We start from the raw sequence: 13,919 nt of genomic DNA, 5'->3' as shown, positions 1-13,919 counted from the left end.
TCAGATTCAAATTTTTCAGATGTCCGAGAATTTAGACCCTCAGATCGATATGATGAATTGATGTGTAATTTTATCCCCTTTATGAACTCATATGAAATGCTTTACCGTCTAAAAACCAATAACGAAGCAGAGATAAAATTTATTTACACAGAATTCAAATCAGCTGTACTTGAATCAATGAAATATTCTCCGAAAAATATTCTAAAAGACGTCTCGGAAATTGTTCGGTATAATAATCGCTTTCTCAAGTCATATTTAACATTTGCCAAACTAATTTACGAGGATTATCATCCACGAGAGTGCAAAGGCATTTCAACACTTTTTGACTACTATATTTATAAACAATATGGTGTTATCTTGGATTCGGAACATAATTATTTCAAAAATAATGATTCCATTGATATTTCATTTGAAGTTCATGAAGAAAACACGATATACAATGCAATCATGAATGATGACAAAGAAAAGTTAATCACATTCACAGAAAAAGAAGAGTTTGATAAAGATCAAAAACTAAAAAGTGATTTTTATCCAGTAAGTTCTGATAGATATTCATTACTTGAAATATGTTGTTATCATGGTTCTGCTAATTGTTTTAAGTATTTAAGGACCCAATTCAATTCAGAAATAACAGAAACATGTCTTTGTTTTTCATATTTAAATGAAAATTCAAGTATTTCAAAGGAATGTTGGAAATCACAAAAACCAAACAAACAATGCATGAATTATGCCATTATTACACACAATATGAATCGTGTCATACATCTTGCTTATGACTATGACATTGAAATTGATTTACTCCAATGCAGTCTTCATAAAAACCTTCAAGCATTGTTTCTTGGCTTAGAAAAAAATAATAATATCAGCAAATGCTTTATTTATGCATCATTATTCAACATAAAACTACTTAATATTTATTTCATGATACATGGTGCAAAGGTTAATTATAAAGATGAAAATGGAGAAACTGCTCTTCATTTTTCAGCAATGTACGGAAGTATTGAAACAATACAGTTTCTTATTTCAAAAGGTGCAAATGTCAATGCAATTGATGGAAATGGAAAAACTCCGATTCATAATGCTGCAGAACGCGGAGATGCTGAAATAGTCAAATTCCTTATTTCATCTCGTGCAGATACCAAAACAAAAAATAAACATAGTGAGACAGCTCTTGATATTGCTAAAAGAAAAGGATTTTCTGAAATAGAAAAACTCCTTTCTTGTTAGATATTGACAATTAACTAAAAAGCTTAATTTTTGATTTTTATTCAGAATTAAACGTGTTTTTTGTATTTCTCGCATCTTGTTCTCAAAAATTGAGAGAATTGAGATGCTCACATGCCAATAGTATTAAACTCTCATATTGGATTTGTTAATTCAAAATATTTTAGAACAGACATTTATGAGTGTGTGTTCAATAAAGAGAGAGACTTGTAATAATTATTATGTTCATAAAGTTGTCTTCAATAAAGAGAGAGAAACTTTTTTTTGGTATTGATACTTCACTTTTATGAAAATTATTTTTGACAATAGTCAAAAGGAAAAATTTTGGCACTTTTTCGTAGGAAAATTTTTTACAATTTTTATAAATGGCAGAAGCCCAAATATGCCAAATTACTGGTCTCGATCCAGAAACAGCACGCCAATATCTCCAGATGGCAAATGGAGATGTTGCACGCGCCATTGACTTATATTTTTCAGGCGCTGATGTCCGAAAACCAGCTGCCCAAAGAGCAGGCCCACAGCACGGTTCCGGTCCACGTAGTGGTTCTAAGGCTCCTCCGAAAAAGGATGCAGCAAGTATTGTTGACAACATTTTCAACAATGCTCAGAAACCTCAAGGAGGAAACCCAGATGAAGACGAAGAAGGCGTCGATAAGCACAAAATTACATTCTACAAGAATGGTTTCATTGTTGATGATGGCGAATTTCGTCCAAATGATGATCCAGCAAACGCTGAGTTCCTCGCAGCTGTTGAGAAAGGTCAAGTCCCTCGTGAATTGATGAATGGCCGCCAAGCTGTCGATGTCGAAGTCGATGATCAGCGTGAAAAAGATTTCAAGGCTCCACCAAAGCCATTTAATCCATTCCAAGGCAAGGGATATTCCATTGGCGATGGTACAGCTAGACCAGCACCAGCTGCAATGCCAGCAGCTGCTCCAGCAGGAAATCAATCGAAGAGTTTCGCTTCTGGTGGCGAACCAACAACAAAACTTCGCGTCCTTCTTCCAGATAGATCGGTTCTTACACTTACTGTTAACCTTTCTGCTACAATTGGAGATGTTAAGAATTATATCTCTCAATTGAGCCCACAACACAGACCATCCACATTAAAATTACGCGTTGCAGTTCCACCAAGAGAACTCAATGATAATTCTGCAACAGTTCAATCTGAAAGCTTAAAGATGGCTCAGATCCAAGTTTTGTAAATAAATCTTGTGATATATATTATCTTACACACTCATATCATATATGAAATATTGTATCTTGAATATTCATTCATGAAACAAACCCTTATCTAATTTGAATTATATAGACTCTAGTCCTTTATCATCTTTTATTCGCTGTGATTCAATGGGAAATCATAAAATGATAAAGGCATTATAAAGATAAACTTCAGAAAACATAGAAGCATCAAATTATATTGATATATTTTACTTCTTTCACGAAATAATAAAAAATGATTGAAAGAACATAAAATGAAGATTTTTGAAGAATTTTTTCTTTCTCTTGAAATATATGGTTTTATTTCCTACTTCATTCTTTGATTTAGGAATATCAAATTCACAAGATAATTTTGGAAATTCTATTTTAATTGGATTTGCTTCATTGTTTTTGATATTAACTTGTCCATCTGTTTTAAGATTCCTTTCATCAAAATAACATCCATCAATTATAATACTACCAAAGTCATCAGAATTTTGACGAAAATACTCATTTCTAACTGTGTTATTGATGAAATTACAATTAACTACATTAACATATGCATTCCAAGAACTTACTATTACATGTAAATTGTTACTTAAGTAGTTACATGACTTAATCAAAAATGTTTCTGATGAATCAGAAAAATAATCAAGATAGCTATTCAATGGTTCATGATCAGTATTATTACTAAATGTAGAAAATAATGCTCTCGATGAAGAACTATAGGAGGATGCGCCGAATAAAGAATTACTATATATATCAGCAAAAGAGATATTTATAGAATTTATTTCAATTTCTCCATTGATTAGAACAATATTCGATTCTTTATCTTTATATAAATTTCCACTTTGAGAAATAGAAGAGTTTAATATTTTATTTTTATGTTTAGCAATGTTACTGACATCAACCCAACAATACATACCTCTTAAAGCAGAATTAGAATTTAAATTACAAATTCGATTTTGGACACATTCGCCTTCTGTGGAGAAGTATAAACTTCCTCCTTTTCCTTTAGTATTAGTACAATTATTAAAATTTGTTGTTTCAATAAGAGTTTTCGTTGTATCTTTCGAAGTCATAAAGTTAATGGCACCTTCTGTGAGTAATGTGACAAAATTACAAAAGTAGATGTAGTAGTTATGATCGTTTGAACTAAGTTTTTCGTTTTTCATCGAGTAATTTGTTCTTTGTTCTGAACTTTGGAAAAACTCTGTCCATTCGAGAAGTAACAATTCTTAGATTATATTTTTCTTGTATTATATCAAAATTATTGTTGATTTTTTGAAAGAATGAAGTGAAGATTGTTATTCGACTCGAAAATAAAAAAAATTTGAAAGAATGTAAACTTCAGAAAATCGAAATAGTGGTTTAAGGTTTCACTCACATTACATAAAATTTACAATAAATTAAAAAGTTGAAAAATAGACCCTATAATACATGTGAATAGTAATATTGTTGCATGCTAAGATCAGTCATAATGTAAACCTCTCAATTTTATTGTCGTGGGAAGTATCTGGGGCGGCGACAAATTTGCCCAGCCAGTAAAGTATTCAATTTTTTTTTGCATTTTTTTTAAAGCTTCTTAACTTAAATCATGGAATGTCTCAAAGACAAAAGTAGCATACAGCATGTAAAGCTAAAGAAAGATAATCATAATTAATACCTTATTTTTTAATATTACGCATTTTTAGGTGCAAAATTTAAAAACATTCTAATACAATAGAGCAGTTTCCAAAAGTAGCATACAGCATGTAAAGCTAAAGAAAGATAATCATAATTAATACCTTAATTTTTAATATTACGCATTTTTAGGTGCAAAATTTAAAAACATTCTAATACAATAGAGCAGTTTCCAAAAGTAGCATATAGCATGCAAAGCTAAAGAAAGATAATTATAATTAATACCTTTAAAGTTTAAAATCTTGATTTTTTTTAAAATCAAATATTTATAACTTTAATACATACAGCTTAAACCTTATACTTGTTTTCTCTTGTGAGAAAGCAATCTTACAAAGCTAACAATCCTAAAAAATAAAGAATTAAAATTTCATACAATCTTTTTTCGAATCTGTTCTTTTCTTAAGCCGCGAGCGAAGCGAGTGGCTTAGTTTCGTAATTTCATACAATCTTTTTTCGAATTTGTTCTTTTTGTCTCCCGCGAGCGAAGCGAGTGGCTTTTTATTTTTTAAAATTTTTTTTCTTTCTTACTTTTTTTTCCCCTTACTTACAAATTTGATAGTAACTTACCAAATCTCTCTATCATATAATAATAAATTAATCCATTTTTTGTTTCAAATCCGACACTTTACATTTCTGACATGTAAACCCGTCACTTTTCACTTCACCTCACTGGGCAAGTTTGTGCCCCCCTCGGAAGTATCTCAATTCCTTCAAAAAAATTGAAAAACTATTTAATTTTAAAAATATAATACTTTTAATTAGTTAATTAATTGGAGATATTTTTAAAAAATCACTTTTGATAATACTTTTGAGAACTTTAATTAAAAAATATATTCAAAAATATCCAGGATATCAAGAGGGAATTGTTCCTTATGAGGTATATATTATGATGTATACCTCATAAGGAACAATTCCCTCCTTAAAACGAGAAAACTTGTTCGAAATGATAAACAATTTCGAACAAGTTTTCTCGTTTTTAATAAGAAACTAAAGGCTATGAGGCACTGATTATATATTAGTGCCTCACAGCCTTTAGTTTCTAATAGATAGCTGGGAAACTTTCTCCAAATGATAAGTTATTCAGAGAAAGTTTCCCAGCTATCAAGAGGGAATTGTTCCTTATGAGGTATATAGTTATGATGTATACCTCATAAGGAACAATTCCCTCCTTAAAATCGTAGACATTTTTATACTTATTAATCAACCATTCAAAATCATATTCCTCTGAAAAGTTATTTTATTAAAAATTTAGAATTTTAATAATATAGAGTTTGAATTTCATACAATACCTATATATTTTCAATAATGGAATTTGAAAACCATTCTCAAAAGTTCTCAGAAAACCTTTTTTTCATTAATTTTAAGAAATCTGAGTATTAAATTAAGTGATAAATTCGTTTGACACTACTTTAATTTTTAAATTCAAAAAATTATATGTGCTTCTTAAAATGACTCAAAAAAATTTTATTATAAAATAATATATAATATTAAAAATCCCACAACATTTTTTTACTTTACATAATCGTACTTCCTCGACGATTAATTTCCACTCAATTTCTATCGTTGACCGAACTTAGCATGCAACAATATATCATTTTCGAGAAAAAGTACGTTAAAAATATCGTTAGTCTCAAAATTGAATTACAGGAGAAGACTACATTTTTATGGGGGTTGATAAAATAAACTATAAAAATAGAACATCTATCTCAAGAGATTCAAATTAATAAAGACTCAATAAAAATTATGTCATAGTCTTATAGATTACTAATACTAAATATGCAAGGAAATAGTTGAGTTCTATTGGCGCGCAGCGCCGATACAATTGACTGAAAATTGAAAAAGTAAAAAATAAAATGAGTGAACCACTTCCAAGAGCTTTCTTTGATGTAGAAGCTGATGGTGAGAAGCTTGGCAGAATCGTCATGGAACTTAGAACAGATGTATGTCCAAAAACATGCACAAACTTCTTAATGTTATGTACAGGTCAAAGAGGAAACAGTAAAATTAGCCGTAAACCACTCCATTACAAAGGCTGCCCATTCCATAGAATTATCCCAGGATTCATGGCGCAAGGTGGTGACTTTACAATGGGAAATGGAAAAGGTGGTGAATCTATTTACGGCCAATACTTCGATGACGAGAATTTTGAACTCAAGCATGAAGGCCCTGGCGTTCTTTCAATGGCAAACAGTGGTCCAAATAAGAATCGTAGCCAATTCTTTATTTGTTTCAAGGCACAACCAAGCCTTGACGGAAAACACGTCGTTTTCGGTAAGGTTGTTGAAGGTTTCGATGAAGTCGTCTTACAACTCGAGAAACTTGGATCAAAGAAAGGAGAAACTTCAAAACAAATTCTTATCGCCGACTGTGGTGTTTTAGATGCCAACGGTAACAGAATAGAGAAATACCAAATCAAGAAGAAAGGAGAAAAGGAAGATAAAGGATGCTGCACAATTGCATAATTTGCGGATAGTAAAAAATATGTAAAAATACCAATTACACAATACTAATCTATTTAACATACAAAACAACCGAGTCTTTTATCATATATTATTATGTATTCATTAAATAAAAACAAAATTTCGGAAAAAATAGAGAAGTTTTTGATGGAAAACAACAGTTTAAATATGGTGCATGATATTGTAAAGTATTACTATGAATTTGTTAATTATTCTCGTAAAAATATATAAGATGATTTTTTTTTTATAGATCAAACAAGAGTCAAAATATTTAAAGTGAACAAGTATTGTCTTCTTTTCATGCATTTATCTTCTTCGAATTTGACGAAAAAACTTATCATGATATGGATCAATGAATTCAGTTTTTTTGGGAGGTAATAATAAAGTAATTTTTGCAACTCCATGACCAGAATGTCCAATGCTATGAGATCCATCCCATTCAGGCAAACTCTCATTTCCTGGAATCAAATTTGCTTTGGATAGCATATACTTTGAATCTACTTTGTATTGGAAACCCGGGTAAAAAGAATAGTTATAAACAAAACCAGAGCCACCTCCAGAACTTCCAATTTCATATGAACTTGGATCTGCTGATGCTCCTCCAAACCAACCACCTCCTGCACCTCCTCCAAGAAAGCTATTATTACCACCGAAGCCAAAACTTCCCGCGTGAGCTGGATAATTGCACGAACCTGCTGAATATTGTGTGCTTCCACTAATCCCGTAAAAATCTGCTGACTCTCCATAGAGACCCCCTCCAGATCTTCCTTGGTTGCTTATAATATCAGATATTTTACCTCCATACCCGCCTCCACCCGCAACCAACACTCTTGAATAAAGATCGTCATTTTCAATACGAATATCAGAAGCCCCGCCACCACCATTTTGAATACTTCCTTGAGGATTGATATTCATTCCTCCTCCATTATATCCACCATATATTATCTTCTTTTCAGAATCATTTCTTCTCGGCGGAGATCCTCCCAAATGAATGAAAATTTTTGTAGGCGATGTTATATTGATTATTCCTCTTGCATATCCTCCTTTTCCTGGTTTGGCTGCTGAATCTGAGTGCATCATTCCACCTTCAGCTCCCCATACTTCTAATCTATATCTTCCCTTTGGTAAGATCCCTTCATATGATGTACAATGGGAATAATTATTACATGGGAAATAAAATATGTAGCATGTCTTGTTCGAAGTAATATTAGGAGTTCCAACTGTGGCATCTTGTAATTTGAAGTCTAAAGCAACCGAATTAACCATGATTATTATCAGCGCAATCATTTTTATGATATAAACATCGCATTGAATTGTTGATTGAATCCCATTCAATTTCAATTCAATAGTCAGAAATTTAAAACAGTGATAAAATTGTTGTATACTGTATTTAGAATAAAATTATAAATAAACAATAATTTTTTCAGAGAAAAATTGGCAGACGGTGAAAAAAATTGAGAAGCTTAGATTTTAAAGAAATATTGAATTAAATTCTGCGTCATTAGCCATATTAATGGTTACAAATCAAAGTAGGACAATGAATTATACCTAACGAATTCCTTTCAATAATGAGATTCTTTTCAACTATAAATTTAGACAAACTCGAACTGTAAAACAGAAATACCTTCCTATGCTGGTATGATTTTTACACTTTCTGGTTCATTTTATTTAAACGCTAATGAACGTTATGACAAAAGTTAGTTTGGTTGATTTTGTTATATTCAATTACATTGTATAAACCACTGAAAATCCACCGTTTGATTCAAACTCAATAAATTTCCATCGAAAATTTGAATGGAAAATATGCGGTTCCGATACGAATCGAAGTATCTCTAACATTACCATCACATAAGCCTAGAAAATCGAAATAGCCAATCAATAATAAGTAATAATAATTTATTATTTTGGATGATTGATGGGTTATGAGTAATAAAGCCATCGAATTGATACAAGTGATAGGAGTATCCCACTTTTCTTAAAGAATGTAGTTTGAATCATTATTTGCGACTTCGAAATGAGCAGATTTTTGAATTATGTAAATTTTCAATTAAAATTGATTAAAATGAATTGAACAATTAGTATAATTGTGAACATTTTCATCAGATTTAGTTTTTGTTCGATATTATTTTTTCAAAAAAATAGGGTTAAAATAAAAGATTGCTTAGAGAAATTTATTTCCAGTTCGAACACATTCAAACAACCATATTCATTAAAAATTACTTAGTCTTTTAGTTTGATTCATGAATAGGAAATGAATATCTTGTAATAAACAGAAATTCATCAAAAGTGACAGCTCTCAATTTTTTGACATTTGTAAATTCTAAATTGAATGAGAAAAATGAAATAATACTAAGCATAATACAATATTCTAGATTTAATTATAATTAGGAAAAAGTTAGTTTTGAGAGTACTTTTCATAGGCATATAGAATGAAATCTTCTGAAAAATAATATTCCCACTCATTATATTCGTAAATTTTGAGGTTTATCCTTCGCTTTTAAGATCATTGAATTTGATTTTTATATAAAATAGTTATATATTAGAAAATAATATGAGTTTATGTGATATTATTTTTCAGAAGATTTTGTGTTCTTCTTCAAATTTTTTTATTAAAAAGAATCTTTACAAAATATACATTTACTTTAATTAATATTTAAAAACGTGCTCTATCAAAAGTTCCAAAAATTCAATATTTTAGCTTTTCTGAGGTGTCACTTTTGATGAATTTCTGTTTACAACAATCTAAAATATAATTATATACAGTACTATCATAAATGAATAATGATTGAATTATCGAATGACAATTATTCATATTAACTAAATTCAAGCTCATCACGTTGTTTTTCATAACTGAATGGTTCATTTATTGCGTGTGCAGATTTTAAAAGCACTATATTCATGCATTCAAACATGAATATCTCCAAATGAAGAAGAAGTTGAATTTCATGAAAACGTTGTCTGAAATTTTTATTTACATGGACAATGATATCTTGTTTGTTGATAATAAATGTAGAAATCTTAGATCTTCAAATATTTTTGACACTTTTTATGAGTGAACCTGAAGCAAAAGAATCCTCGGAATACGAACATAAAAGTAGTTCTGACGAAGAAAATGATCAAACAAATGATCGATTTTACTTTGATGGCAAAGTCACAGTTAATATGTGCCAAAGATTTAAACGAGAAAGATCAATGAAATTATTGGACGGAACAGAGATCGAACTTCCATATATACTAACACCGAGTGTTAGGATTATATCTTTCGGAAAATATATTGAACATCCAAATTTCCAAGTTGGAAGATACTCATACAATCCTGGCTATATATGCGAAAGAGAATATTTCAGTACACGTTGTATAGATGAATATGTTACTTACAGAAGTATCATTTTCAATAATTGTAATCATCCTTATTTTGTTGTTTTCGATACACGATACAAAGAAATTTACGAAGCTACATCTCCTAGTGGATGCTGGATACAAATTGTAAATAAATCTGGATGGCTTCGTTTAGGGAAAAGAAATTTAACAGTATCTGGACCACAAATGTATGCATTTGCATTTGATAAGGTTACTGCTCTTATGAGAAGACAGTCAGTAAATACCCCACAAAAAATTCGTTCGAATTTACCGACGCCAATCAGAAATCAAAGGAGAATGAACGTTGCATCTAATGATTCTAGGTTTAGGAAAGATAAACAGTCTCAGCCTGAAGAACCAAAGTCTTTTGATTTAGTTTTCCACAAAAAAGATTTTATAATTCCAGCAAATGATAAATTGTATCTCAAATGGCCGGAAGAAGCGTTCATTGCAAAGTGTGTTCCCTCAGAATTCAAGATTAAACTGAGCGGAATGACAAATGAAGAATTCAAGTCATTTTTGGAACAAGATGACTCTGAATAATTGTTATTGTTTATGCATGGTATAATCTTTTAAGAGAAATGAATATTTTGTTCAAAATATTTTATACAAAATGAAAGAAAAAGAATTTAATAGAATTATGAATAGAGCTAATATTAGTGTCATGATAAACTAAAAAAAATGTTTGTTTTTATTTAGAAAAATCCAACATATTTTAATTTTTAGATTCAATTTTCTTAGGAAAAGTTAAAATGAATATCACAATCAACAAGGTATCTTCTAAGTATCAATGATTTCATTAGTGGATAGGATCAATCCATTTGTACTTCTTGGAAAAATCAAATTGAATTTTGTGAAGTTTACAGTTGTCTTTAAAAAATAAAAATGCTTGCTGTGGGGTTCGAACCCACGCCCTGTTGGATACGCGCCTGAAGCGTACGCCTTGGACCGCTCGGCCAAGCAAGCTTACATTATTTTAAGAATAAAACTCTTTAAGATAGACGAAATTCATATGACTGATCAAAGGAAGGTAATTCCACTAAATTTGAGTATGACCTGAAATAATAATCTAAAAGCTGAAATTATGCAACATTATTTTAAGTATTACTCCTTCTTATTCTTCAATATCAGAAACAATTAAAAATAACAACTAGCAATTAAACATAAAACAATTTATTTTTTATCAAAAATAATGACTGCACCAAAATTGGAATTCAATTTATTGGCTCTTGAATATTCAAAGTTTCCAGTAAATGTCATCTTCAAAAAGTTCTTGTAAGGTACATTCAATTCGAAGCTTGCCTTTGAATCTGATCTCAAAACATAGCGAATGCTGGAATCGTTTCCAATATTGTGTGAACAGCCGATCATGAAAAGATATTCAGGGCCATGACCAATATGGCTTATTGTAAAGTTGGCTCCAAACAAGTTTCTAAGATTTGGATGATAGATTGAATAAAATGAAAGAGATCTTGTTGGATAAAAGGTATGAAAAGCGAATTGGAAGTCTTCATATGGGAATATTGTATAAATTTCTGGAACAACTTTGTAATTCTTGAACTTTAATGAAATTGCATGGTGTCCGAATTTTCTAATGTAAGGAATCAACGTAAACGACTGTTCGAGTTTCTTAAATAGGGCTGTAAATCCGCAGCCGTAGTAGTTAACATTTGTTTTGAAATGAACATCTGTATTTAAATAGTTATAAGGTTTATCTTGAAGGATAACTTTAACTTTTGGTGTGAAAATCATGTTTTTATATATAGTGCAATATGATACTTTAGATATGATAGTATTTTTTTCGTTACTTGATATGTTTGTAGTAAATTTAACGCCTGGATAGATTGCATTTGTTTGGAATAAAATTGAGCATGGGTTATCACTGTGCGCTGTAGCAACTATGAGTCCGTTTTTGAATTTCAAGTTAGTTGTTACGCACATTTGAACATCTTTTTGGGAAGGCTTCTCTAATTGAAGAGAGAAGTTGTTATTCATAACAGGTGCATTAAAGCAGAGTTTGTTCTGTATAGGAATATTGAATAACTTTTTAGTTTGTGCAAGAATTACTTTGAGTTGTTTCATTTTTTATGAATTTATTTTCTTCGAATTACAGATGTATCCAATAAACCTGTTAATGGGTTGATTATTTTTCACTAGAATGGACCGATTACGCAAATCCCAAATCTTGAATATTAAATTTCAGACATTTAATATAACAAACTTGATTCTATACTTCACATACAATTCTTTTATAAATGGATCAAATTTCCAAAATTTGGAGAAATCGAATAAAATGACAAAAAAATAGCAAATTTGATTAGAAAAAATCAATTTTCGAAAAAATTTTGAATGAAAAGTTAGAAAAAATTACGTACATTCGATGTCATTTTTGATATAGATTCTAATTTTTATCTGACCACTTATAAAATATGAAAACGATAAACGACGATCATTTTCAGAAAAAATAAATTTCCGAATATTGATGATGGACTATAATACAGTTTGGAATATTTAAGAATAAAAAATTGAGAATCGTTAGACCAGTCTTTATTGAAATTTCTCTCTCAATTTTTGATAAGGATTTGCATGGTGAATGCTCACATCACTTTCAACTTAACATGGTAGTTAAAGTTGCTATCAACGGTTTCGGCAGAATTGGCCGTCTTGTTTTCCGTGCTTGCCGCAAGCTCTATCCAAAGGATATCCAAGTTGTCGCTATCCACGATCTTGGTGACATCAAGACAAACGTTTACCTCCTTAAGTACGATACAGCTCACCGTGCATTCCCAGAGCCAGTCACAGTCGATGAGGCTAAGCAGGAATTCACAGTCGGTGAAGGCGCTGACAAGTGGGTTGTTAAGTCAATCGGTGGCCGCCTTGGCCCATCCCAGCTCCCATGGAAGGAGCTCGGCATCGATGTTGTCCTCGAGTCAACAGGTATCTTCCGTACAAAGGCCGAGAAGGATGCTGAAGGCAAGATCAAAAAGGATGGTTATGATGGCCACCTTGTTTCTGGTGCTAAGAAGGTTGTCCTTTCCGTCCCATCTGCTGATGAGATCGAATGCACACTCGTTCTCGGTGTCAACGATGAAGATCTCAAGCCAGAGACAAAGTGCATCTCCAACGCTTCCTGCACAACAAACTGCCTTGGCCCAGTCGCTAAGACACTCAACAACGCCTTCGGAATCCGCAACGGCTTCATGACAACAGTCCACTCCTACACAAACGATCAGGTTGTCGCTGATACAATGCACAAGGATCTCCGCCGTGCTCGTGCTGCTGGCATGAACATCATCCCAACATCCACAGGTGCTGCTATCGCTCTTCCAAAGGTTTGCCACGGTCTCCCACCAAAGTCCCTCGATGGCTTCGCTCTCCGTGTCCCAACAATCACAGGCTCCCTCGTCGACCTCACAGTCAACGTTAACGCCAAGGTCACAAAGGAGGAAGTCAACGCCGCCCTCAAGAAGGCTACAGAGGAAGGCTCCCTCAAGGGCATCATGACATACGTCACAGACCCAATCGTTTCATCCGATATCATCGGCTGCCAGTACTCCTCCATCGTTGATGCTCTCTCCACAAAGGTTCTTCCAAACCCAGAAGGCCAGGGCACACTCGTCAAGGTTCTCTCCTGGTACGATAACGAGTGGATGTACTCATGCCGCTGCGCTGATATCTTCCACCGCCTTGAGAAGTATCTTTAAACTAAACAACTTTCGCTAACTCTTATCTAAATTCATAAGATTTTTTTCTAAATTCAATGGATTTTTCAACGTTATAAACTTTATACATGATGTAGGAATCAGTTATACCTTCCTATTTACTGATGAATTGTTTCATTGATCTACAACATAAGTGACTAATTCTGAGATGATTGTTATTGATTCATATTTGAAGTGCATAATTCATTAATATAGCACAATAATCAACAACTATAGTTCTAATTATTCTATTTCAAGAAAACTCATTAGTTTGATTAAGTTTTGATTTATT

General features: G+C 31.8%; 7 protein-coding genes across 7 annotated transcripts, besides 3 other annotated features; 5 read left to right on the top strand and 2 right to left on the bottom strand.

The window, feature by feature from the left end:
- Positions 1–81: 81 nt before the first annotated feature.
- TVAGG3_0362230 (spectrin binding) lies at positions 82–1,227 on the top strand (the record flags this gene model as incomplete). Its single annotated transcript, XM_001579890.1, has 1 exon — positions 82–1,227. The coding sequence occupies one exon, from the start codon at positions 82–84 to the stop codon at positions 1,225–1,227; it is 1,146 nt and encodes a 381-aa protein (XP_001579940.1).
- A 342-nt stretch (positions 1,228–1,569) lies between these two features.
- Positions 1,570–2,447, top strand: TVAGG3_0362220 (nuclear envelope reassembly; the record flags this gene model as incomplete). The annotated part of the gene is made up of 1 exon (XM_001579889.2): positions 1,590–2,429. The coding sequence occupies one exon, from the start codon at positions 1,590–1,592 to the stop codon at positions 2,427–2,429; it is 840 nt and encodes a 279-aa protein (XP_001579939.1).
- Positions 2,448–3,942: 1,495 nt separating this feature from the next.
- Positions 3,943–4,799: a mobile genetic element.
- A 1,131-nt stretch (positions 4,800–5,930) lies between these two features.
- On the top strand, positions 5,931–6,618 carry TVAGG3_0362200 (peptidyl-prolyl cis-trans isomerase protein; the record flags this gene model as incomplete). Its single annotated transcript, XM_001579888.2, has 1 exon — positions 5,961–6,569. One exon carries the CDS (start codon positions 5,961–5,963, stop codon positions 6,567–6,569), a length of 609 nt encoding a protein of 202 aa, XP_001579938.1.
- A 254-nt stretch (positions 6,619–6,872) lies between these two features.
- On the bottom strand, positions 6,873–7,853 carry TVAGG3_0362190 (glycine-rich protein family; the record flags this gene model as incomplete). Its single annotated transcript, XM_001579887.1, has 1 exon — positions 6,873–7,853. One exon carries the CDS (start codon positions 7,851–7,853, stop codon positions 6,873–6,875), a length of 981 nt encoding a protein of 326 aa, XP_001579937.1.
- A 976-nt stretch (positions 7,854–8,829) lies between these two features.
- Positions 8,830–8,866: a mobile genetic element.
- Positions 8,867–9,268: 402 nt separating this feature from the next.
- Positions 9,269–9,306: a mobile genetic element.
- A 51-nt stretch (positions 9,307–9,357) lies between these two features.
- On the top strand, positions 9,358–10,707 carry TVAGG3_0362160 (transforming growth factor beta regulated gene 1 family protein; the record flags this gene model as incomplete). Its single annotated transcript, XM_001579886.1, has 1 exon — positions 9,615–10,469. One exon carries the CDS (start codon positions 9,615–9,617, stop codon positions 10,467–10,469), a length of 855 nt encoding a protein of 284 aa, XP_001579936.1.
- Positions 10,708–11,033: 326 nt separating this feature from the next.
- TVAGG3_0362150 (porin domain-containing protein) lies at positions 11,034–12,232 on the bottom strand (the record flags this gene model as incomplete). The annotated part of the gene is made up of 1 exon (XM_001579885.1): positions 11,100–12,008. One exon carries the CDS (start codon positions 12,006–12,008, stop codon positions 11,100–11,102), a length of 909 nt encoding a protein of 302 aa, XP_001579935.1.
- A 284-nt stretch (positions 12,233–12,516) lies between these two features.
- Positions 12,517–13,682, top strand: TVAGG3_0362140 (glyceraldehyde-3-phosphate dehydrogenase (NAD(P)+) (phosphorylating) protein; the record flags this gene model as incomplete). The annotated part of the gene is made up of 1 exon (XM_001579884.2): positions 12,545–13,630. The coding sequence occupies one exon, from the start codon at positions 12,545–12,547 to the stop codon at positions 13,628–13,630; it is 1,086 nt and encodes a 361-aa protein (XP_001579934.1).
- Positions 13,683–13,919: the final 237 nt, after the last annotated feature.

This window comes from Trichomonas vaginalis, chromosome V, assembly GCF_026262505.1.
Source record: "Trichomonas vaginalis G3 chromosome V, whole genome shotgun sequence".
NCBI lineage: Eukaryota > Parabasalia > Trichomonadida > Trichomonadidae > Trichomonas > Trichomonas vaginalis.
This window is presented reverse-complemented; position numbering and strand designations above follow the sequence as displayed.